This window comes from Anarrhichthys ocellatus, unplaced genomic scaffold (genome assembly GCF_004355925.1).
Source record: "Anarrhichthys ocellatus isolate YVR2014 unplaced genomic scaffold, GSC_Weel_1.0 scaffold44, whole genome shotgun sequence".
NCBI lineage: Eukaryota > Metazoa > Chordata > Actinopteri > Perciformes > Anarhichadidae > Anarrhichthys > Anarrhichthys ocellatus.
Window position 1 is genome coordinate 3,783,278 of NW_022280074.1, and position 25,398 is coordinate 3,808,675.

Below are 25,398 nucleotides of genomic sequence, written 5' to 3' on the forward strand. Positions count from 1 at the left end.
CCTCCATCCACACACCCTTGTGCCCATCCTCACGAGGCAGCCATCCAGCGTAATTCTTGCGTCCCCCTCCCCTGGCCCAGCCCACCTCTCCTCTCCTCTCCTCCCGTTCTCCCTCGGGTGTGTGAGCCAGGACCGCTCCATCCAGCGGAGCTCTTGGCGAAGAAGCTGCAGGTGAAACGATGAAAACCGATGGATCCGCGACAGGACTAACGGGGTTCCGGGAAAGGGGTCGCAGGTAAGCGAGGCCGGAGCATGTCATTGAAATCATCAGTGGCACCGGCCGCGGCAGAGCTGTCTTCTTTTTTTTTTTTACGGAGGATGCGCCTGCGGCGTGGAGAGATTTCCACCAAGGAAACAGAATGTAAATATGACATAAATTGTGTAAATATGAGGAGGAAACGTTGGGGGGGGGGGGGGGTCTTTTGGGGAGCCGAGAGTATTCCGCAAGGGCTCGAGCTGTTTTCTGCTGTGTCTATTTTGTTTTGGTGCAGCTGATGGAGGGATGCTGCGCAGTGCGCTCCGGCAGATGTTTACGCGTCTTGTCACCCTGTTTGAGAGTGCAACTCCCCCACGGCCTTTGCTGGGGATGGGGCGACAGATCCATGCTGTCATAACATGCCGTCATAACATGATACATGTATTTTTCTTGGTGTAATAGAAGCGTGCCCGACTGCGAACCCCTTCTCTGCACGGAGAAACAGCTCACTGTGTCTTAACCTCAAAGTAAGTGACATCCATGTTTGCAGGCAGGGAAGTCGTGACGAGTTGCCCGGCGCTGCAGTTTGACCTTGCAGCATTTGTAGTTTTCCAAGAATGCAGGTCTCACCTGACGGATAGCAGAGCAACAGCTCTATTTTTTGTATGGCTTTGAAATGTTGCCACTGAATTACTGACATATCAACGCTTTATCCAATTTCCAGGAGGCTGTAGGGGCTTAGCTCAGCGTTCATTGGCTCTAGCATGTTGTTCCTTCATGCAAACAACATAGCATGCATGCAGAAAAGAATGGATAGCGTGGTGCTGAGTTTGGTTATTTTGTCAGATCTTCCTGAGGAGCCTTGGAAGAAAAACACATGTTTTATTATGAGGCAAATACTGACTGATGGTCTTGTAATCTCATTCTCCTATACCCAAAAAAGCTCAAATATTATCCGAATTCAGTGTTTGGATACAGTAGTAAGTGCACCACAACTCAAGCAGCCAGGACAAATGGACTATGAGACAATACAGACATTCAAATAGGCTCCTCACCTCATTTGGAGCAAGACGCCCAGAAAAGAGGCGCTTTGTGGTCGTTTTCCCTCTTTTTGAAATCATTTTGTGTATCTTTTTCTGTTGTTTTGAGTCACTTTCTAGTCGTTTTGATCTCTTTGGCCCCCTGGCCCCCCTTATCCCTCATGCCTGTTCAGAAATCCTCCCATGCATACAAACCTGTATTTATTTATAAGCCCACATGCTGTCTGCGCAGTGTCTGAAATGCAAGTGTGGAGAGCAGAAACACAACATGCCTCGGTCGTAGAGGGACGAAGCTCAGTGTTGTTTACTGTCCTTTTTGGTACAGGTCACTTTTTGTCCTTTGCAGCATGGCCATCTTGCCAGCAGCAGGCTCCTCCATCCTGTTCCTCAGCGCTCTCAGCCAATGGCAGCTCTCCTCCTGCTCACGTTCCACACGAGAGGCGGACGGACCGTCACCATGGTGACATGGCTTTCACAGAATGGTGTTTGTTCAGATGCGCCCGTGGAGGGAAAAATTTCAAATTCTGCCTTTTTGTTAATGATAATTCTACCAAACAATGATTGATCCTTAAGACTGTACCTCCACAGCAGTGGTCTCACAGGACTGTATGCAAGAGTTTATTTCAATTCTTTTATTGTGCGAAATCTCCACATTCTCCTCCTTGTTGGGTTTCATTTCTTTTGCCCGCGGTGCATGTAGTAATCTGTCTCCTCTGAGCTATTGGTTGTAATGCTAATCACGCCATTTAACTCCACGGCTGTTCAAGCCGCAGGGGAGGAAACAGCATTTCCATGAAAGAGATTTTGCCTTTCTGTGTGGAGTTTGCATGGTTTCCCCGTGCCTTTGTGCATTTCCTCCAGGTGCTCTGGTATACCCACATATTCCAAAGACATCAGGTTAATTCTCATCGTAGCCCCTTTCTCACAGGACATGAAAACCCCACTATCATTATGCTTTTGTCTTTAGAGGGAAACATTACAATCAGCGTTCAAGGACCCTGCAGTAGTCACGGTTATTTATTGGCTCCAATTCCAATCAGTAGTGATGGAGACATGACACCCAGGAGGACGCGCACATTTTTTCGCCGTGACATCTGGAATCGGCTTCATCCCCGGTGACCCTCAAGGAAAAGCAGTGTAGCTAACGGATGGATGGCTTCAGCCTGCATATTAAAAACGATGAGCTGACAGTTATAAAGCTCTGTAGGGTGAACTGCAGAGTCGTGGGATTCTATATGGGTTTGTCACTACGAGCCAATCGTGTCTCGTAGAAGTAGTCATGTGATCCATTGTTAATGTTAAATATAGGTTACAACAGCTTTAAGCTTTTCTCACATTTAAACACAAATCTCTGTGGAACTGGTTTATTTTTCCCTCTTAAAGCGTGATAGGGGTCACTTGTGACTTTAGTGTCTTTAAGCTTTGTGTTTTGGTTCTACAGTCCGCCACTTTACTATGTTGGTTCATCTTATCGTTTTCATCAAACGAAAGCTAAAGCTAAAGGGACAAATATTTCCTCAGTAGTTGGTCGAGATCAAAACAAAGCTAAAAGAGATTGAATATTTGTACTATATGTTTCTGTCCAAAGGACATAACTTTAAATGTGAATTACTGCTCTGTGTCTGCTGAATGTGTAAATAGGCACCTGTTGGCTAACATGTTCCCAATATCACAAGAAGGATATAGTACTATTTTTAACAAAAGAAAATGATTAACAAAGATTCTGTAATATCATAGTCTATCATTGCAGCTTCCTGCTGAATGGAGCCTGATGTGTCCTTAGAAAGAGTGTAGTGCTCAGTCTCCTCCGACCTAAAACGTGATTGTGAATATTGATTTCCTGTTTACCCCAATGCTCTTTGCTCGTCTTGCCTCTGAGAAAAATAGTTCACACAGACTATTAGCACGATCACTTAGGCCGCAGCGCCCTGGCCTGATTTTGAATGCTGCTGCCTGGCCCACTAATGACATGTAAGATATTTTGAGCATTTGACAAATGAGCAAATGAAGGCTAAATATTGTTCAAATCCAGTGAGACCATGGTGGGAGAAATCTGTGAAATAAACCCTTTGCTGGGCTTAATGTCAAACCAATTAACAAGAAAATAGACCAAACACCAGGTTTATAACTGAAGACATTCTCCTCTCTCTTTTCTCTTTCACCCTCTGTGTTAAGTGTTGATTGATGGCGCAGAAAGAGCCATGCTGTAGTTTTAGTGCTGGGCTCTGCTGGAGCTCAGCTAAGCTAGTCTGCATCCGCTGCAGCAGTAGGGTGACTCTGCAGGATTGACCTGATCTGTGTACACTGTGAAAACAGAAAGTCACTGGTCTTTACTGAATGTTGTTCCCATCCTGCGTTTTCTGGGAGCGGCTCAATGAACACATGAGTATATGCTTAACTCTTTTCCACCTCACACTACTGGTCTTTCATTGTTGAACTACGTGCATGTCCACGGAGCAACGGAGACTTGAAGGAAAGTGTAGCTACTAACTGTGTTGGCTCTGGTTTCAGGGTCCTGGTATTGAACATGCCGGCTCACCGTCGCGCTGTCATGGTTTACTGGGACGCTTGAATATAGCAGAGCCATCGTTAATGTCATTAGTAACACCTGTGCTGTATGTTTGTTTTATCTTCAAATCAACAGCACATCTCACTAGAATGTACATTTTCAAAATGTTTCATTGGTTGATTCTTATTTCTTGTTGTATATGCTACTTACGTAGCATATATCTTAGTTGTTTGTTAAATAGAAAGATATATGCAAATGTGGTTCAGTTTGTGTTCTATTGTTTTCTAAAACACAAGAAGCATTTTTCAACCACAGAGAGAGCATTAAATACAGTAGACAGAGCTTTTCTCTGTAACTTACTGGCCTCTGTGTTTGATATGAAACAGAGTCCCACATGTCTTGCTGTGGTCTACAGGGACCGAACCTGGCAACAGCTAACAAACAAACAGGGTCATCAACGCAGGCTCCAAAGCTGAAATTCACCTAAACTGCTCGCAAAACAATATATTATTTTACCAAATTAAACAACATATTTTATGACAGAAAATGTCTTTTTCGCAATTATATTTTCCCCCCCATCTCGTTCTTGCACATTTGTGAATATGTATAGCACAGAGAGTACCACAAAGTGTGCTGAACGTAGCTGCTGACTGTGCAGCATGTCCTGATGAGAGAATGAGTCATCCTCATCTAGTCCGATAGAGACCCTTTGCCTTGGAGAGATGCAGCGCTTCATTCAGCCCACTATGTATTATTTAGCTCAAATGAAAGCTTCTCAACTTATGCGGTTTAGGAGACGTGTACAGGGATGGGGATGCTACGAACTTGCAGTAGCAGTTTAATTAGCTAACCTGTCTCACACCAATGGAAATAGAAAAGTGTTTTGGATTACAGTTCTTTGCAAAAACACAGAAACCAAGTAAGGCATCTCACTTCTGAGATGTTTATTTAATTTATTTTACTGGTGTACTTTAAGAAAACACTGCCGTCTGCAGTACTTTGTATACCTTGTACACTTCTCATATGGCTTTTGTAAGTGTATTCGTGAGGGTGTGTGTGGGAGTTGCCAATTCCAGTTTTGTTTTACATTGCTGTTAAATGAAGGGTTTGACATTTTGGGAAATATGCTTATTCACTTACTTGTCAAGAGTTTGATGAAAAGATTGATTCTAGTTAAGCAGCCTACTTAGCTTAGATTGACGACAGAAACGGAGGCAAACTGCTTGTCTGGCTCTGTTCAATGGTACATATATTTGGGTTAAACAAAAAAAATATGACATGTTAATCAGTCAAATTTAAAATAGCTGGTACACTTTAAAAATATAGTCTGAGAAAACTCAAAAACTAAGTGTTTTTGAGTTTACTCAACTTTAGGGCCAGCCAGTTGGGTCAACTCATTTTAAGTTTTACTATAAAATTAAAACAAAAAATGATTTATTCGGATTTTTGTTTAGATAACGTGAACGTTTTAGATTAGCAAACCCGTGACAGTTATTTTTGTGATGATAAAATGTCAAAGGCTCAGTAAGTGAGGTGAGGAGGGACGCCACCCCCTTGTTAGCAAATTGACCAAAATGCATGCCCCTTGTTAACCTGCGATCCCCCTCTCTTAGTAGCAGAGTGCAGGGGAAGAGAGGTTTAGCTGAATATGTTAATCTACACTGCCTGACTATCTGTCTGAGGGTTGTGCAAATTAGAATCTATGGCCCCCCAACATGGCTCTGGATTATCAGAAGCCGAACTGAGCTGTGTATTGATAAATCCACGACGCTGTCCGTGGTGCTGAAGTAGCAGAACGATTTGTAATTAAAAGTGCAGTGAGTGGTTGCAGCATAGTTCTGATTTTGATCAGATAGAAGACCGTGTGAATGAAAAAGACACATAACAAACTTCCATCAGAACTTTCCTCAAATTTTTAAAAAGCAGGCAGTCTGGAGATTTTCAACCTAAATATAATGCATGCTGGGAAGTATGGCATCAGTCTGACAGTCTTTCTAAACAACCTGATTTGATAAGTTGAGTGAGTCAACTGGATATTATATAAACTACAACAGAATATTTTACTGCTGGTGATTTTTATGTCATTATGTTCTTTATGGCAAGGACTATAAATTGGCGTTTTTGCCGTCTAAGCATTTTTATTTAACTTTGGATACGCTAGCTGCCAACAACTATAGCTTAGCATATTTAGCTTACAGACAAGACAGTGGTATAGATCTCCTCATCTTACTCTAAGCAAGAAAGTGAATAAGTGTTTTCTAAAATGGCAAACTTCCTTAACATAATGCACAATATTATCTGACAGCCCTGCTGCAGGTTAACTTATAATGGAAAACACACGTGACTGTGCACACGAACACACTGTTACGCAAGACTGTAAACAATGACCGGTGACAGGTCGCTGACGGGCTACTCACCACAGTACCCTGACTCAGCACAATGTTGATCTCGGCATGACACAGCAAGAACACGGAGGCATAGATGATACAGACCAGAGGGGCTTTGAATGAGCAACCCTGAGCACACAAACAAAATATTCAAGGAGAAACGCCACCAAAGAAACAATTTAATGTTAGGTTTAGGAAAAACGTCATGGTTGGGTTTAAAATAAGTACGTAAACAAAACGAAATACATAAACACGTCACTAACATAACGTCACAAAAACTCAACAACTCTTTGGGACACGAACACCGGTCTCCTGGTTGAAAGTCGATAGTTTGAAACTGTGTTTGTTTGACCCATCCTCCTCCACTCCCTTCCATCATAAGTAGTTTTACTCACTGTCTAGACTGCGTCACTAGCTCGGAGCTTTGCATATTCACATGGATGTGTTTTAATTTGTGTACGACAAAGGATCCTAATTGACTTTCCATCGGAATTGTTTCCTGTGTAATTGCTTCGCCGTTTAGAGGTCGTGGTCATTTCATGTATTTCTGTGAGATCGGGCCGTCGAGGAAGCTCTTGAGCATAGCTGGATTGAATGACTCACACTGTCGCACACACAGATACACTCCCCCTTCCTTCCCCACCCTGTCCAACCTATGTGCACGTGGTGAGTCGCATTACCACTGCAGTCTGCTCCGTCCGGAGCGTCATTACCCCTTTTTACACATGTTCTGTGCAGTTGTTTTAGATATACACAGAGGGAGATGAACTGTGTGTGTGTGTGTGTGTCCAGATTAAACGGTGCTGTCCATCCTCTGCCTATCTAGCAACCCTTTCTCATCTACTCCACTTGTCTTTCTCCACTTTCTCACCTTCACAAGGTCCATGACACAGGCCGCCTCTTCCTCCTCTCATCTCATTGGCTTCCCTCTCTTTAAAATACTTTCTCCCTTTAAACCCCCTTTTCTTCCCTCCCTCAGCCCCCATCTCTTTTTCTCCCCCTCTGTGTTTCCTTCGCGTCAGCACAGAGGCTGCTTGCGTGTGTCTATCTCACTCAGGCTGCCCGTGGCTGGGGACGGTGTTGCATAACAGTCCTAACTTAATGAATCCTGTATGATGTGCTCTGATGTGGTTTCATCGGTTGTGACAACAGCTAGAGCCGGAGAACACGCTGCCTTCCCCACTCCCACTGGGTAGACTACACTTGTAAAATCCCAATTCATTGAAGGAAAAAAAATCTTCATGCACTGTTTTTCCAAGTCATGCTTTTGCCATTTGTACATTTAATCAGGTAAGAGATGGATATGACCGTGATTTTATTTCTGTCTTTGTCTGTGTGTGCACTCATATGTGCGTCTCTGAAAGGTTTTCATTTGTGTCTTAATTGTCGCCAAACCCTCGTATTCCCTGTAGCTTTGATCTAAACGGTACCAGCAGCTGAATCATGGCTGCAGGATCGTCCCCATTCATGTTCCCTGCTCCCTTTGTTTCACCTTCATCTCTTTGATTCACAATTGACCTACTTTGTTACATAACCTTGATAACTGATTGAAAGTAAAAGGCATTAATTAGACAGGGTTTAGTGGCATTAAAAGAGTTTACTCTGGATTTAACATAAGACACACAAGCAGAACAAAATGTGCAGCACTCATGCCCGTCTGGTATCTGTGTTTCCCCATGCATATTGATGATAGAGGCCCGCACTATGACCCAGTGTGACATCTGCACTGTCACAGCCAATGAAAAAAAAAACACATTTTTGCTTTAAGTGGTCAAAGTTTAATAAACAGAGTTTTTCAGCTTTAAAAGCACAGTGAGAGAAACCGTCCATTAATGAATCAGCGTATTGAGGATGCAGAAGTTTGATCATCTGTCTTTATAGTGATCCAGCCCCCAACAGACATATCCGGCCCCTTCACTTTTATAGTTTACAACAGGGGTCTCAAACTCCCGGCCCGCGGGCCGAATCCGGCCCACCACGTCATTTAAAAAAAAAGAAAAAGTTAGACTTGATAATAAAAATATCCCCATAGTCGAAATTATGAGATAGAAAGTCGAAGTTATGAGATAGAAAGTCAAAATGATGAGATACTTAAACACACAGCCATAGAAGCAGCTCTTTGGCTGGTTACTGTACACTTGAAATGGATTGCGAGTGCATTGAAGATACTTTAAACGTGGCTTTAAAACACATGAAATACTTCAAGTGGGATTGTGCAAACGCACCCTTGAAAGGATTTTAAGCTTTGAACAAAGTTAATGTAATAACTTGTGTTTGATATTTGTCTTTGTTATTTTCTTTAATAGTTAGATCTTTGATAGAGTAATGTGGGTTTCTTAACCCTAAAGTAAAAGGATTTAAGTTATAATAACAGAAATGTGCTTAAATATATTTTTACATTTATATAACTGCATGTACAATATTTTTACACTTGAATAAACAATAATCAAATGCAGAGAGTTATTTACCAATATGTTACAAGTAGTTACATTTACAACCGGCTCTTTGTGGGCAACCATGATGCTGATGTGGCCCGGAGTGAAAATTAGTTTGAGACCCCTGGTTTACAATCAAACCGAACACATTTTCCATATAAATCTGTAGATAGAAATGTTAATTCATGGCTCTTATGCATCTCTATAATTATGACTTGCTCCTGAGGAGAGGCAAGCAAACAATGGATACTGTGTGTCGTTCTATGCTGGGCTATTTAAACAACACATTTATTCACTCTGATGAATATCACTGACAGTACAATTCACGACACTCATATGAAACAAACACTTGTACTTTAGATTTGTACTTTAGTTAAACCATAAATGAAGCTGACAGCACGGAGCATGTACTTGTACTTCATATATAAGTAAAGAACAAACAGTTTAATTCCTTACAAATATTCTAAAATGAAATCAAAAGAAGTTTATTCCCACAGACAATAAAATACAACGTGTTCCATGAGATGGAGCCCGGCCACCCTACGGAGGAAACTCATTTCGGCCGCTTGTAGCCGCGACCTTGTCCTTTCGGTCACGACCCAGAGTTCGTGACCATAGGTGAGAGTAGGAACGTAGACCGAGTGGTAAATTGAGAGCTTTGCCTTCCGGCTCAGCTCTTCACCAAGACGGTCCGGTGCAGCGCCTGCTTTACTGCTGCAGCTGCACCGATCCGTCTGTCGATCTCCCGCTCCATCTTACCCTCACTCGTGAACAAGACCCCGAGATACTTGAACTCCTTCGCTTGAGGTAGGCACTCCGTCCCCACCTGGAGGGAGCAATCCACCGGTTTCCGGCAGAGAACCATGGCCTCAGATTTGGAGGTGCTAACTCTCATCCCCGCCGCTTCACACTCGGCTGCAAACCGCCCCAGTGAATGCTGGAGGTCACAATCCGAGGAGGCTAACAGGACCACATCATCTGCAAATAGCAGAGAAGCGATCCCGAGACCCCCGAGACTGACGTTCTCCGCCCCCAGGCTGCGCCTAGATATCCTGTCCATGAAAATCACAAACAGGACCGGTGACAAAGGGCAGCCCTGGCGGAGGCCAACACCCACCGGGAACGTGTCTGACTTATTGCCGAGAATGCGGACACAGCTCCTACTGCAGCCGTACAGAGACCGGATCGCCCGTTGTAACGGGTCCGGCACCCCATACTCCCGCAGCACCCCCCACAAGACCCCCCGAGGGACCCGGTCGAAAGCCTTCTCCAAGTCCACAAAGCACATGTAGACTGGTTGGGCAAACTCCCAGAACCCCTCCAGTAGTCTTGCGAGGGTAAAGAGCTGGTCCACTGTTCCACGGCCGGGACGGAATCCGCACTGCTCCTCTTGTATCTGAGGTTCGACAAGCGGTCGGAGCCTCCTTTCCAGCACCCTGGCATAAGCCTTCCCCAGGAGGCTGAGTAGTGTGATACCCCGGTAATTCGAGCACACTCTCCGGTCCCCCTTTTTGAAGATGGGAACCACCACCCCGGTCTGCCATTCCATGGGTACTGATCCCGACCCCCATGCGACATTGAAGAGGCGTGTCAGCCAGGACAGCCCAACCATGTCCAGCGCCTTCAGCATCTCAGGGCGGATCTCATCGACCCCCGGCGCCTTGCCTCGGGATCCCCCAGAATGAGCTGGAACATGTTGCCGGTGAGAGGGAGGTCTGGGTCGGCCTGCTTGACCTGCTGCCACCGCGACCCGACCCCGGATAAGCGGTGGAAAATGGATGGATGGATGGATGAGATGGAGCACATGTGTAAACCCATACAAGCAAACACTCAGTTCCCATTTGGCATCTGGTAATTATTTAGAATCCAATCAAAGCAGTAACGCTGTAAAAAAAAAGAGCAGAGAAACAATGCTAGATCCATTAAAGTAGTTCAGATATGGATAAGCTTTAAAACAGGATTTGAATGAATAACATCTTATTGAAGTGATGCAGTAGAGAGATAAGAATATTAGGCTTCAGTTCCATTAATCCACCTATCCTCGTTAGGATGGGGAGGGGGGTTTGAGTCAGTGATGGTCGGCACAGAGACAACACAGCATGTCGAGGAGTTACAGCAGGAAGGTGACTTACAGCAGGTGCCTTGCCTTTACACACATACACAAACCTGGCACTCAAGAGCCCACTGAGTTGTGTGTGTGTGTGTGATGTATTATTGATGTGAATAATCCTCCTCTCTCTCCCCTCTATCTCTGTCTCTCACTTTCACCGTGCCTCTCTATCGCGCATAAACCGCCAATACCACGGCTGTGGCTGGAACACATTTGCATTTGGCCTTTTCAGCAACATAATGGCTGGGTAAGCTTTGCTCGGTCACTGACAGGGATAATGATTAAATGTTTATGTCCTTGGCTACTCTCACATAAGGTCACACACTTGAACAAACTTAGCATCAAGACAGATCTGCATGTAAATTTCAGTTCCCTTTGCTCACTTCTGCCACTCTCACTGGTATTCGGCCTGAGATGAGACAAATGAGCGATGATGATGATGTCTCCCACATGGCTAGGAGGTGATTGGCTGCTGAACCCTGATGTCCCGCCTTTGCCAGATAAGTGTCAGCTTGAGTCAGCAGCACCGTGCTGCATGCTGCTGAGGCATCCAGAGGCAAACACAGAGGCAGTCAGCAAATTGATTTGTGTGTGTGTGTGTATGTGTGTGTGTGTGTGTGTGTGCGTGTGTGTGTGTGTGTGTGTGTGTGTGTGTGTGTGGTCACTCACTGGTCATGTCTGTGTTTCCCTCCAGGCTCTCAGTGTTGTGCTGAAGAACAGAGAGACAAAGTGAGGACAGAAGACACTAAAGCTTGTCTGGACCCATGTCTGCACCTGCTCCAGCCAATCGGAGGTCTGGGTTGTGCTCTCGCCGGTAGGTGGCCAATGAGGACCTGTACCTGTTTTGTGACGGTATTCAGTAAGATAACCGCAGTTTAAAAGAAGCATCTCCAGGGAAGGACTGTTTTAACCTCCGTCATTTGATATTGCAGTGTGAGAGGACCAGGTCCTGTGTTTATCAAGTGTCTCAGAGTAGGATATCAACTCTTACTGGCAAAAAGTACATTCCTAAATTTGAAAATGACTCCAATCTCTACCAGACTGTAATCTCCGGGTCTGAGAAGTGAAGCCAGTGCAGAAGTGTCCTTAAACTTGCAAAGAGAAGTCTGATTTAATAGAAGTCTTTGAGAAAATGACTCTACTTCTCACTTGATTTATTACCTCAGTAAACATTGTCAACATGAGTTTATGGTCTCAACCTCTAGTTTCAAGTTGTCGACACACCTGCTGTTGTCTGTTCTGGGAGTTCTCCATGTTTTCATCTCAGAACTTTAACCCTTTCACTGTGTGTTGTCAGTTCATGAAAGATTGTAAACTTTTTGGTCATGTGTATGCATAGCGTCTTTTTTTTGTTTTTATGACAACAATATCTTGACAACAGATCCCCACTTTAACCACCTTTGTATGACAGACTATCACTGCTCCTTTGCTTTTATTATTTAATTGGGCTACTATATATTTGTTTGACTTTGTTACTTCACACTTTGTATGGATGAGCTTGTCACCGCTCAACCTGATAGCCGTAACGTTAGAGCAAGAAGCACAATCCATTGAAAACGAGGTGTAAGTCGCTAAAAGCATCCAGCAGCAACATTCAGTGTCCGCCCGGTCCATCTGTTGAGTTACTGTCTGACATATAAAGCTCGGGACAAGCAGATATGGACAAAACAAGCCTGTCATTTTGTCTTCCTTTCATAAGCCTTTGTTGAGTGTTTATTTATTTTTTCTGTTGCTTATTTATGTTGGTCATTGTCAAATTAACCTTTTAAAGCATAATTGTAGAATACCTTTGGGAGTAAATGCATACTGTGTGTGTTCTGTGGATGTGTGTGTGTGTGTGTGTGTGTGCAGCATAATTATTTCTAAACTTAACACTTCCTGAGTACAGCTTTCCCCCAATTGGACCAACTCATTACCCCATTCTGATTCTGTGCCAGTTATAAAGGCTTTATGAGTTGTAGCCAATTGCTTGATTAATGGTTAACGAATCCTCTTCTAAAGATTGGTAGATAACCATTTCTAAGAACAAACTTTGGGTTGCGTGCTTGTGAAAAATGTCTTTGGCTGGTGTTTATCACCCTCCACCAGGACACTTGCTTTGTCTTTTTACCTTTATAGCTTATCAGGTAGACTGCTCAAATGGACAGTCTGACGTTTCAGAAAAGTGCTGCAGAGCATGTGGAACAAAGTTATTAACAGCTATAAATAGCCATTAAAAAAGTCATAAGAAAGTCATAGTATAGTATGATGAAAAAATTATTAGGTCATAGCATAGTGTGTCAAAAAAGCCATAGTAGAGTATATTGAAAACAGTCATAGTTTAGTATTTTAAAAAGCCACAGTATTGTTATAGTGTGTCAAAAAACACTAGGAACTTAGGATGATGGGTCCAGCAGTATGCAAGATTAGCCATGCATAACAATAATAACTTTATTAATGGCTTTACTATTAATTATTTAACCCGGCAGTCCAAAAGTTTGTCTTATTAAAGCATTCATAAATTATTTATTTTAAAGAAGTTAAAGCCCCCCGTAAAAGGTGCCATAATAGAAAGTGGTACCCTCTTACTCGGGTCTCTCTTTCTCCCTCTCTGTCATGGATGGGTCTGCATTTTATGCCAATTTGTTTCTGTACCTTTTTTCATTTAGCTCTCATCATCCTGATGGGGGAGCTGTGGTATCATTGAATAAACTAGGTGTCCTCAGCCACCTCTTTCCCACTGAAGTGAACAGCCAGTTCACTGCAACCTGGGAACAGTTGTATTGAGAATATTGATGTGTTTTCTCCTACAGCTACTGGACTTCCGTGGCCTGTTTAATGAACACAGGTTAAAGCATAAGGCCATGTAACTGAGGTTGTGTTGTGTTGTGATGCCTTTTTCTACATCAATTAAGCCTCAGTCTAAATGTTTTCACTTTGCAATGCAAATGCTGCAATAAAGTTGTGTACAGAATGTATGTTTTCTACCTAATATACAATATACAATAGTATACAATATTGTTGTACATTCATTTACTTCTGTGTTCCAGTTTTACACAGTCACTCCTTTAATAATATGAACAGCCTATTTGGCATTGGTATTGGCTGGTGATCTGAAGAATAATACTTTGTTGCCATAGATCCACTTATACTAATTGTGTGTCATGTGATTTTTAAGTGTTTAAGTGATAAATCCTCCCAACACTGAAGCCAAGACGTCTGATTAGTGGTTGTAGAAGGTTTTTTTTTTTTAAGATGGTGATACTGTACGTAGCTACAGACAGTTCAATCTGTCGCTGTGGTGTCCTCCTCTCTCTCGTCTCTCCTCCTCAGATTCAACCCTCTGAAGGCGTTGCAGCCCAAACGCCGCTTGCAGCAAATACTGGCGTCCTCACCCGTCCCGGTGCCGAAGCCGGCGTCTGGGTCTGGGTCGGGGACGGCTGCGCCAGCGGCGTCGGTGGCCGTTCCTGTGCCAGCGCCCCCTGCGTGAGACACACTTCAGTTACAGTCTCCGAGAGCATGCTCAGTAGCTGTAGCTCTAGTATGCATTGTAGCCACTAAAACAAGACCAAGCACACAGGCAACATTTATGCTACCTGTGTCACTTGGACACGGTTTTCCTGAAGACGACAACAACACTGAGATCCCAACTGGAGCTCTCAGTGTTTTATATTTAGCTTAGAAGTTGGCATCAACAACAGCAAAAAGCACACACTTATGTGTGTGTTGTTGTTGTTGTGTCACATCACCTCTGAGTCTATTGATAAAACAAGGGAAACCCTGATGTACAGGTGTGCACTTGAACGCACCACTAACATGTACATTAGTAAAGTTACTAGGTCAATTTGTACACTAGGATTGAAGAAGTTGTGTTTAGAGGCTACATGCACAGTAGAAATGCCACCATTGTGCTGTGGAAGCACACTGTGATCACAAGTGATCACTGGTTCGCCACAGCCGCTCAATCAGCCGCACCATGTTTGTTATGAACACTATCCACTTCCACAGCGGAGAGTTGGGTGAGACACCGGCATTGCCTGAAATGAGAATGTGCATCTTGGTTTATTTAAAAAAAATCAGAGATGGTTGATCTAAAATGATTCCAGCGTCTTGAGCAAAGTCTCTGTCTCTACCAGAAATGACCCACAGCGTTAAAGATGATGTCTGTACTCCACCCACTCACACTGACCAACACCTGACTCCGCTCGGCTCCTACGGCCTCTCCACAACTGCCACCCACACCCCACCGTCCAGACACAGGTTCCATCCGAGCAGATGGACGCCGTAGACTGTCGGACCTGTTGTACTATGTATTCCACCCCCTCCAGGCTCACTGCTTTAGCTGCTTCCCTCTGCCGGCTTCTGTTCTGTCTTGGCTTTTGTCACATATTGATCTTCAAAGAACTACAAAGTAGTCAATATCTGGCCTCCTCCCTTATGGTGTCACACAGGACACGTTTACTCAGCACAACTCTTGAGAAAGTTGGGTTAGATGTAGTGTATGTTTTCACAAAGAAGTGAGAATTACACACCATAGTGTGAGTGTGTCAAATATAGTCATTGCATGGTGAAAGTGTTCCAGCGGGTTGAAGTTTCAGTATAGAGACACTGGGTCCATGTTTTGGATTTCAGTGCGGTGGTGTGGAGTTATCGAGTCCTGTGTGAGAATCCCCCATGGCTGCTCCGAGTGGTCGCGCTTGTCCCCTTCCCCCTCTGTGGAGGCCAGTGATTGGGCAACAGTCAGTTAAAAGAAACAGGTCATTACAACATTCACTGGGTGTCATACAATATCGCTGATTATCCAACATTCGCAATATATATTATGAGCACAGAATGCCTTGACAGAAGTTGCCCATCACAGATCACCCCTCCTCCTCCTCCTCCTCCTTCTGGCTACCACTGATACACTGTACTGTGATATTCAACAACTTTATTTTCTGTAGCAGGATGGTTAATACATAAATATGTGTTTTCTTTACTTTTGTTCGACATTATTATTTTGATGATACATGTAGTTACATGGTTTATAAGATGATTAGTTAGGCATTTTAGGAAATGCACGTAGTCGCGCTCTTGTCCAGAGTTAGATGAAAAGATCTATACCACTTTTGTTTGAACGGTATTAAGCTAGAGTCAGGGAGCTACTTAGCTTAGCATAAATACCAGAAGTAGAGGAAACCAGCGCAATCAAAAGCTAAGAAATCCATCTCCCAGCACCTTTCAAAGCTCTGTAATGAGCACAACTCTCCTCAGGTTTTTAATCTGCCAAAAGAAATGGTGGATTTATGTGTTTGAACTATAGAGAGACAAAATCTTGACATCACGTTAGCCTCCATTCCACTAGCTTCTGTATCTCAGTATAATCTCTCATTGAGTATTTCTGACAGACAAACTGGCAACCACTACAGCACTTTATTTAGATGTTAAAACCCTTGTTATTTTAACAGTTATCAATAATAATCCATGGCAACTTTTTAGCTGGAATCTCTGTTGTCTACAAACTTCTGCAGTGCTTGGTCTCTCTATTTCAGGCTAGCAGGCTAGCTGTTTCCCCCTGCTTCCAGTCTATACGCTAAGCTAAGCTAATCACGTCCTGCCTCTAGCATCACGTTTAACGGACAGAGTTGTATCTCTGACTCGGCACGAAAGCGAATCAGCTCATTTCCCAAATTGGTCTTTTAAATTATAAATTGTAATCTGGCCTCATAGTGCAGGATCAGGTTGTCTGTATTATCGGCTGAGGAGGGAGCAAAGAGCAGGTTATTTTCAGCAGTGGTTACTCTACAGAAGAAGAAGAATGACATCTTCCTTGGCAGTGTGTGGAGAGAAAGAAGGGATTTTTGATCGTCCAAAGGGTTGGATTGGTCTTTATCATTTCACACCAGGCTAAATCTGACACTATTTTGACAATTTAATTGACCTGTGTCTCCTCAAATAGTCAATCCACAAACTGGCAAAGAGAATACAATTTGTCATGTTCTGGCAATCTTTTGGGATGTATCGGGTGTATTGGAGGTTGAATTTATGTTTGATCATGTCTTTGATGTCTACCAATGAGGTCTGCTGTGTGTAGAGACATTTGTGTGTGAAAGCTTGTCTGGATGAAGAGGCTCTTATGAATAAATGCTAATGCTGTTGCCGCTGCTCCCCTGCTGCTCTTATCAGAACATTTTATCTCTCTTGTTTTAGGATGTTGAGCGCTAGCTTTTCTTCTGTGCCAGTAAAAGGCCTCATGGCTGCAAATGTCTTCACGTAGATGTTTGTTTCATACATCGGAAGCCAACGAGAGCAGCCCAAACAATTAAAGCAGAGCAATCTCTCTTTACTTTTGCAAAGCTTTTAGAGAGCTTCCTCTCTTTAGGCCCCATCAGTGGTTGAGTGCTTGTTGATATTTAGCATCTGCCTGCATCTCAGGCTCTGAATGACTTAGGCGCGAATCCTAAGACAGAACGCTTCTCCTCATCTCAATAGAGAGCATACATTTGTAGCATGCACATTGTATCGGTCTGGTGTGGTACTCTGCTGTCCTCTGTCATTTAACACCCTGTTGTCTCTGTCTGGTCAGGTTTGACTACTGCAGGTTCATAGAGCTAGACTACGTTCCTATGGAGACGGGCTATATGGTCTCAATGCGTCCGACTAAAGGCTATGCATCGACCAAGTCGCCGACGAAAGGACAGGCTTCCACAAAGTCTCCGGATCGCCACAGCCGTTCAACAAACTCTCCCTCGACCCCTCGTACTCGGTCTGTCCTGAGTCCCCTCTTCTTTCCTCAAAATCGGTGTTGACTTTCTGAAGCATGGAAATGATGACACCTTTGGCACTGCTGTGAATGTCTCATGGTGTTACAATAATCTTGTTCACACAGCATTATGTCTAGGCTGACCTGTTACTTCCTCCTTCTTTTCTCTTTGTTTGTTCTATTTCCTTTTTTTCATACTCTATAGACGGCTATCCTCACTTTATTTCTTTTGAGGAATGCTTCTTGTGATATCGCTCAGTTCGTAATTTCTTTGGATTTGTAGTTCCCTTTGTTTAAAAAACCTGCGACATCGCTGTCAGCGTCCTTGTTTCTAAGACAGAACTGTGACTTTAGCCTCTATATTTGTACTGTGTCTGTGTGTATAAGTGCATTTCGGTGTTGTATTGGCATGTTAGTGGACCTGGATTGCTTCATTTGTGTCTTTTTTGATCTGTGGTTTTGAAAGATTTTGTGATGGTTTTGCTCAACGGCTAGCAGAATTCACTGTCACCTCGTTGTTTGGAGTTTGGTTTCATGGCGTGTCTAACGTGTCCTCTTACTTTGGACCAGGCGGACACCAGCCGCACCCAGTAACAGAGATCCCCATGGCAACACATCCCTCAGCAGCAGCAGCAACTCAGGCTCTTGTAAAGGCAGCGACTGCAGCCCCACCAAAGGGTAAGACATCAGAAAACTAAACTGCCTAATCTTCATGGGTCTTTAGACTGCAGTGGAAACGCAGACAACAATGGGCTGAAGGAACCTTTTAGTTCCTTGAAAAGTAGTTTCTGGGACTAAAAGTTTGTGGAAACCTGGCTTTGCTACCAACCTAAACAGACGTTCAAAGCCAGCTTTTGGTACTTGACAGTTTTTGAGAGTCAGTGCTAAGGATACATGTTGGTCGCTACCGAAAAAGTATTTACTAAACATATAAGTGTCACTGAAGTTAAATCTGTTCAAAAGAACTCGGGATACATCTTTCATTATGTGTCCTAGACGTCATCAGAAGTACTCATGTACGGAAAACCATGGTATCCGGCCCCCTCCACCGGAGCAGTACCTCACACCCCTGCAGCAGAAAGAGGTGTGCATCCGACACCTGCGGGCCAGGCTAAATGATACCATCAACACCCTCCAAGACAGGTGAGATACAGAGATCGAAGTAGAGATTATCAATATTGGCCAGAGTCAGTTCTTAAATTGTCTGACTTGTTCTTAGGTTTTTCCTACCAGGTTCTAATCCTAACCCTAAACCTAATTTATTGATTCTCATTGTTCTTTCTTTCTCTCCTTTCTCCTCTCCATTTGTACCCTCTTAGGGACACAGAGATAGATGAGCTGAGAGGCCAGCTGTACAGGATGCAGGAGGACTGGGTTGAGGAGGAATGTCACCGTGTGGAGGCTCAGCTGGCCCTGAAGGACGCGCGCCATGAGATCCAGCAGCTCAAACATGCTGTGGACACTGTTCGCGCCACACTCAGTGATGCAGGGGGGCTCAGTGGCGACGTAGGGGTCCAGAAGTACTTTCAGGACATCAACACTCAGAACCACAAGCTTGAGAACCTTTTGATCAGCATGGAGCTAGCCCAGGCTGGATTAGCCAAGGAGGGGGAAGCCATACTAGGCTGTCGGACCCGTGTTGGAGGCTCGGCACCAGCATCGGTATCAGGGGAAAGTCCAGGGGGAATACCCAAACCGGCAGTAGGAGGGAGGGGGTCTTGCTCCTGCGACGGTAGCCCAGCCCGTTCTCTGACCCGAAGCTCCACCTACACTAAGCTGAGCGATCAGGCGCTTGTGGACCGAAACGTAAATGGCTCGGACTTTCCTTGTCTGTCAGGTGACGGCACCCAGGATAGCGGTTTTGTGTGCTGCGGGGAGAGCAGCGTCCCCAGCCAGGCCGACCTGCTGTTAGAGGCCGCCTTCCTCTCTGAGGAAACAGCATCTTTACTCAACTCCTACGCACAAACCTTTTCCCAATCTCTGCCCCACTCTCTACCTCAATCTTTGCCCCACACTCTTCCCCAATCTTTGCCCCACACTCTTCCCCACTCTCTGCCCAACTCTCTGCCCCATTCTCTGCCCCACTCTCTGCCCCACTCTCTGCCCCATTCTCTGTCCCACTCTCTGCCCCACTCTCTGCCCAACTCTCTGCCCCATTCTCTGCCGCACACCTTCTCCCATACCTTACCTCGGTCTTTCCCTCGCAATTTGTCCCACTCTGTGGCCCACACTATGCAGCACTCCACCACCTATGAGAAGCTGTGCACAGGTGAGCGGCTGGCACCCACTCACTGCGGTCTCGGTGGAGTGGGTTGTATGAGCCATCCTTGCCTGTCCCACCACCACCTCTACCTGCACCCCCTGCGGGAGACAGGCATTCAAACTGAAAGCTGCCCCATCCCTGCAACGGCAGGTTATCCCTCTGATCTGGATACCATTGCGGAGCAACGCACCTTCCGCTCCCAGGCCTGCAGCCCCACCTCCACCTGGATGTCTGATGAGGGGGAGGAGGAGCTGGACTCCATCACCACCACAGCTTCAATAACCACTGCGACGATCATGAGCACGGCCACAGAGTCGATCCCGGCCTCCAAAACCCCGCTGGTCCCTCACTTACCACAGTCTGCTACAGTGGCGTGTTCCATGGAAAGTCCTTCGTGTGGGGGGGAAGAGGGAGTGGAGGAAGTGGAAAAGCAGGAGAATGAGAAGAGAGAGAAGGAATCTGAAGCAACGGAGTGGCAGGAGGACACAACAGTGATCAACCTGGCAGAAAAAGGGCATCAGACGCAAATGGGCTCAGAGGGAGGGAATGAGGTGGAAGTTCAGGGTGCAGTGGAGGAGGCAGCACCAGGTAAGCTGTGTAATTTAACAGAGACATCAGCAGGGACGTTGGGTGAGCTTCATTTTGGAAGTTGCTGTGGAGAAGGCACACAGTCTGGGACAACACTGGAAAACCTTAGCATGGAAGACGGGCTGCAAGAAGTTGGTTCATCAGCAGGAACAACCAAGGTAGAGACAGAAGAGTTGAGTCCAGGTCGCCAAGGGTTATCACCAGATGTAGAACAGCCTCACACTTCGCAGCCAAGGAGATCTACTTCCCATGAGGAGATAGCTGGCGTCACTGTAGTGGAGTTGAATGATGAGGATGATGATGAAGATGGAACTGAAGAACATGGTGCCACAGGGGGTGCCACAGCAGAGGTAGAAAATCCATCGAGCTCGGGGATAATTGAGAAAAGCTACTGGAGTCGTCACTTCCTGGTTGATCTGCTGGCAGTGGCCATTCCTGTGGTGCCAACAGTGGCGTGGCTGTGCCGCGGCCCAGTCCGTAGCGGACCCATGTATCATATAGGGTCGCTGCTGCGAGGCTGTTGCACTGTGGCACTGCACTCGCTTCGCAGGGGAGGTGGGTTAAGGCATTACCCCGCAGGCGGGGGAGACCTGGGCGGATCGCAGATATGAGGAGTCTATAAGAGGGTCTGGGTCCTTACCTTGTTGGAAGATACCCGTAGCGTGAGAGGAAGAAGAGAAGAAACTTCATGTCCTGGATTCCTCATCAAGGTTAATAGCTGAGGGAACATCAGGAACAAGAAATGTGCATTTATGACTAAAATCTCTGACTGGTAAAGTCTGTTCTGTTTGGTCGTGCTCTTTATTGTCTCTCACCCACTGGTCCTTGCTGTTGCTACCAAGATGTCCGCCAACACTACTGACTTGTGCAAAACTGAATGAGCTGGTTGAAATGAATGATCTATGCTTGGATGTTAAACGCTGATTGTTTTCTTTTTAAAATGCAGGGAAATGTTACAGGTTCATTGATTTGTCAACCTACCAGGCTGTCTCAATTCTGGCATGTTCTAATGATCTCGGTGAGTAAGTACATGAAATATGGTATGCGTATGTATCAGATGTGTCTCTGTATAACCAAATGGCCTCGTTGTCTGCAGTGCATGAGCTACACTCTGCACACTAACCTGCAGCAGCGACTAATGGAAGATCCACCCTAATTCGGATTTCTGAAAACATGGACTTTATCTACTACCAAGAAACAATGATGTAGACACAGAACTCAGGTTGATTCTAAGGGTAGAACACACCGCAGCCAGGCTGACAAGAACCGTAGATGCTAACAACACTTTTTGCTGTTGGAGGGCAGATCAATCGTGCTGTCAAGCCAAACACCGTTTGGTTGTTTCTGATTATGCCAGGCAGGCACTGTGCAAATTGAGCCAGATTTGAACATAAAACTGGTTGCCTGTGATTGGAGTCGGGATGAATTTCTGCGAAATTTGTTTGTTGTTTGTTTGAGGGGCCATGAAGTGGGGATTTAGACCTAAAACAGCCCTGCAATTCAACAAAGGACAGAGCTGTGTTGTTTCATACATGAAATACAATCCAGAAAATCTGGATCCATGAAAAACACATCCATGACTTTGAGTTGTCTTGCGGTTTGAGCAATTTCCCGCATAACTACTAGCTCGTTTGGAGCTGGAGTCAGAAGGCGATTAGCTTAGCTTAGCATGAAGACATTTATTCAACCGAGCAGAAAATGCCACTTATTACTACTAGCAAACCTTGTTTTCCTTTTCTCTTCTCCATGCACAGCATTCGTTTGGGTTGTTGACTGTGCAGTTAAATCCAGGACCTACATATTGTTTACTCCTTTACATAGACAGTATAACAGAAGTGGACGTATCCACCATAACATCATTGGTTTGTGGATTACCATTTTGTTTACCACGAGGTAGCCGAACCCTAAAGAATGGGACAATCATTTACTAAATTAAGCTGCATTAGAGAAGACTTGAAACTAGCAATTGAGACCATAAACTGATGGTTGCTGAGGTAATAAATCATAGACTTCTATACAACCAGATCTCTTTTTGCCACCAGAGGTGGCGCCCCCTGATGGCCATTCGAAATAATGCACGTTTAAGGCACTTCCGCATTGGTTTCACTTTTCATACCAGGAGGTACGTCCACTTCTTTCATAAAGTCTGTGCTCCCTTATGGTTTCTCTCAACCATTAAAGGAATAGTTCGACATTTTGGGAAAAATACTTTTTGCTTTCTTGCCACGAGTTAGATGAACCTTGCATTTGAAGCAAACTCAGCTGAACTGTTGAAAATAATTAGACTCTGCTTTCATTTCACACAACACGCGCAAGAAATCTCTTCGATTCAACAAATTGTTTGTAGATACTTACTGGCTCAGTTTGACACGTTGCTGTTGATCTGAATGGCGTGCGTTGCGCTCAGTCTGTGCTCTGTGCTGTATATTTCTGCTAACTTAATGCTCTTGTTGGTGTAGTTTAACTGTCACTCTTGTAGTGTGTATTTGAAGTCAGCTGTACAAGACTTAGTGAGTCACTGCGAATAAATCAACTTTATTTGTGTAATAGATCATTCTGCAAAGCATTTCTATACATGTACTACGTGTTTGTCGACGCTCAAAATGTAAATCAATAAGATTCCTCAGAGTCGCGTTTAGGATCAGGGTCTTTACTTTGTGTGAATGTGTGTCTTTGATGAAAGTCACACCTGGTGGAAAACGTCTTCTGTTTGCTGATCTTGTGCAAAATGTATAACTTCATGTGTAACAAGGGCAAATAAGCAGCCTGCAACTGTAAAATCTAAAATCATCTGATAGTCAGAGACTCATGAGCCAAATGTGGACACAACCAGCAAAAAATAGTCTGACGCCAACTGAATTGTTTCGTTCTTTGGTGAAGAAATAAGCAGCATGACTCCTTCATTTCCTTTTTTTTTTGGTTGACATATTTTGCACTATTGTTCACTTTATAAATTTTAAGCAATTACTTGAAGTCTGAGATTGTATGTGTATCCAAAGTGTTGTATGTCTAGTGAGTTCTGATTGTTCTACAGCGTCAATTCAGTTTGACAATGTGCTGATTATATTTCAGGCAAAGTTAAGGCAGATTTTTCCAGATAGATCCTTAGAAATACCATTACAATACACGTCATTATTTCTGTGAATACTATAAAACAGTTGATTTCATTAATAACGATAGGAGCTATTGATCTCAGCTCTTTACATTTCACCACAATATGTATCGACAGACCGTACAAAGTAATGGAGTCTAAATGCTGTTGTAAAACTCACACTGATAGAGAATGAGCAGTGTTTATGCTAAGTGGTCAAATGATGTAATGGCCAGACGTCAATGACAATCATGAGAATTCCTGTCTGTGTTTGGTTTCCACTTCATCGACCTGAAGGATCCAGAAAAACAGTGGCCGTTAGCAATGTATTGAGATCTATGAAAAGATTGACAGAATGCCTTAGAGACCCAAAGGACCACCTCTAACCACAACATCACCGTCATTATCATGAGTTGTGCATTGTTGCCTTTGCATTTTCTGACTGTATGAGCTGCGAGCCGCTCGGCTTAAGTGTGGGAGGCTAAAACTATTTAATGTTTTACAAAAAGCCATATAATCCTGTGAGGGAACAGGTGTGAGAATGTGGGAGGCGGCCTCCTCCTCTCCATATTGATGTTTTGTGAAAAAAAATCTCTAATGTTGCAAGTCATGTGAACGATAACATCAGTATATCAGAATTGTACTTTGATTTAAGTCCGTCCAACTCTGCTGCTGTCATTAAAAGCAGGCTATTGTAACAAACACGGTGATGGAGGAAAGGAAAGGGTAGAGATAGTGACCTCGGGATGCTGTATCAAGTGGTTCAGGTTTAGGAATCCAGGCTTGTGGGTAGCAGCTTCATCCTAACCCCATTCATTTGCCTCTTTGCACAGCAGGCTACACTTAAGTTGCTTATCTTCATCTTGTTAAGTTATCTTGTGCACACAAGACATAAACCTGAGGGGTGTACTGTCTTAGGGCAAAGAAAACTAACCTGTGTTAAAGCGTCAATTTTTGTTGTGTAAAAATGTGTTTTAACACGACCAAACTCTACGTGTCATCACACATTGTAAAGTCATCTAAACACGAAATCTCTACGATGTTTTTGCGCAAATGGCCTTCCATAACTCTTGAGTTAACCGCAAAAGAATAGTTTTTTAACATAACCAAACTTCACGTGTTAAGACACATTTTAATGTCTGAAAACGGAATCTCTAAAATGTTATTTGTGCAAATTGTCTTCCTTAATTTTTGTTGAGGTAACAGTGTACAAATATAGTGTTAACACGCATTTTAATGTTGTCTAAACACAACATCTCTAAGATGTTATTTTTGCGCTTACCAAACTCTTCGTGTTAACGGGGCCTGGCAATGTCGATGTCGCTTCGTGCTACACCCCCTCTGGTGCACACAAGTTACGTATCCTTTGCATCGTGTACACAGAAAATAAAAGCAATTGTCAGATACGCAGAAGACATTATGTTGTACACACAATTTCCTAACTTGTTCGACCAAGCTGTTAAAATAGTGTGTGCAAGAAAAGAAGACAATAAATTGTATCTCTTGTGCACAGAAAGTTTAAATAATATAGGCCTCTGTATTCAATCTTTTTGAACATCTGCTTTAGTATGTTTAATGTGTGCTGGTGTTTCTAAAAGGCCTCTATCACGGCCTTACGAACTTGTCTTAGAGTTTAGTAAACAAAATCACACGCTTGGAGGCATATTGTCCCTTACATTTACCTATTCAATGGGTAACAAACATTACGGCCTGCAGTCTCCTTGTTTCAGATTCTAACCCTAGTTATTAAATTGCAGTATCCGGAGTGTTCTCGGCAAGAACATCGTTGTACCTCACCCGGTTTTCTATTTCTGTCTCATAATACACACAAACTTCCTGCTGTAGTAACGGTTGTGCCCGTGTACAATGCGAGTGTGTGGGGGGGGACTGAGTGATTATATACTAAGTATATCCTTAAACACATATGATGCTGAATATCTCGTGGAAAGACAAGAGGTGGTGGGTGGGGTGTCAATATTTGAATGTGTATTGTCAATCTATGCTTTATTCCTTGTCTGAGTATGTGTTGCATAGCCTATGTAATGATAATAAATGTGT

At 44.0% G+C, this 25,398-nt stretch overlaps 1 protein-coding gene across 1 annotated transcript; it reads left to right on the plus strand.

Annotated features, from left to right (window-relative positions):
* snphb (syntaphilin b) lies at positions 1–24,856 on the plus strand. Its single transcript, XM_031868712.1, has 7 exons — positions 1–235; positions 11,372–11,491; positions 13,990–14,142; positions 17,222–17,401; positions 17,969–18,076; positions 18,395–18,541; positions 18,718–24,856. The coding sequence occupies exons 2-7, from the start codon at positions 11,442–11,444 to the stop codon at positions 20,858–20,860; spliced, it is 2,781 nt and encodes a 926-aa protein (XP_031724572.1). The 5' UTR covers positions 1–235; positions 11,372–11,441; the 3' UTR covers positions 20,861–24,856.
* The last annotated feature ends 542 nt before the right edge of the window (positions 24,857–25,398 follow it).

Bases quoted from the DNA above. Each gene is read 5' to 3' on its own strand.
- snphb (XM_031868712.1), top strand. From the start codon at position 11,442: ATGTCTGCACCTGCTCCAGCCAATCGGAGGTCTGGGTTGTGCTCTCGC. The intron at 11,492-13,989 runs GTAGGTGGCCAA...TCTCCTCCTCAG, and splicing joins TCTGGGTTGTGCTCTCGCCG to ATTCAACCCTCTGAAGGCGT. The intron at 17,402-17,968 runs GTCTGTCCTGAG...ACTTTGGACCAG, and splicing joins CCCTCGACCCCTCGTACTCG to GCGGACACCAGCCGCACCCA.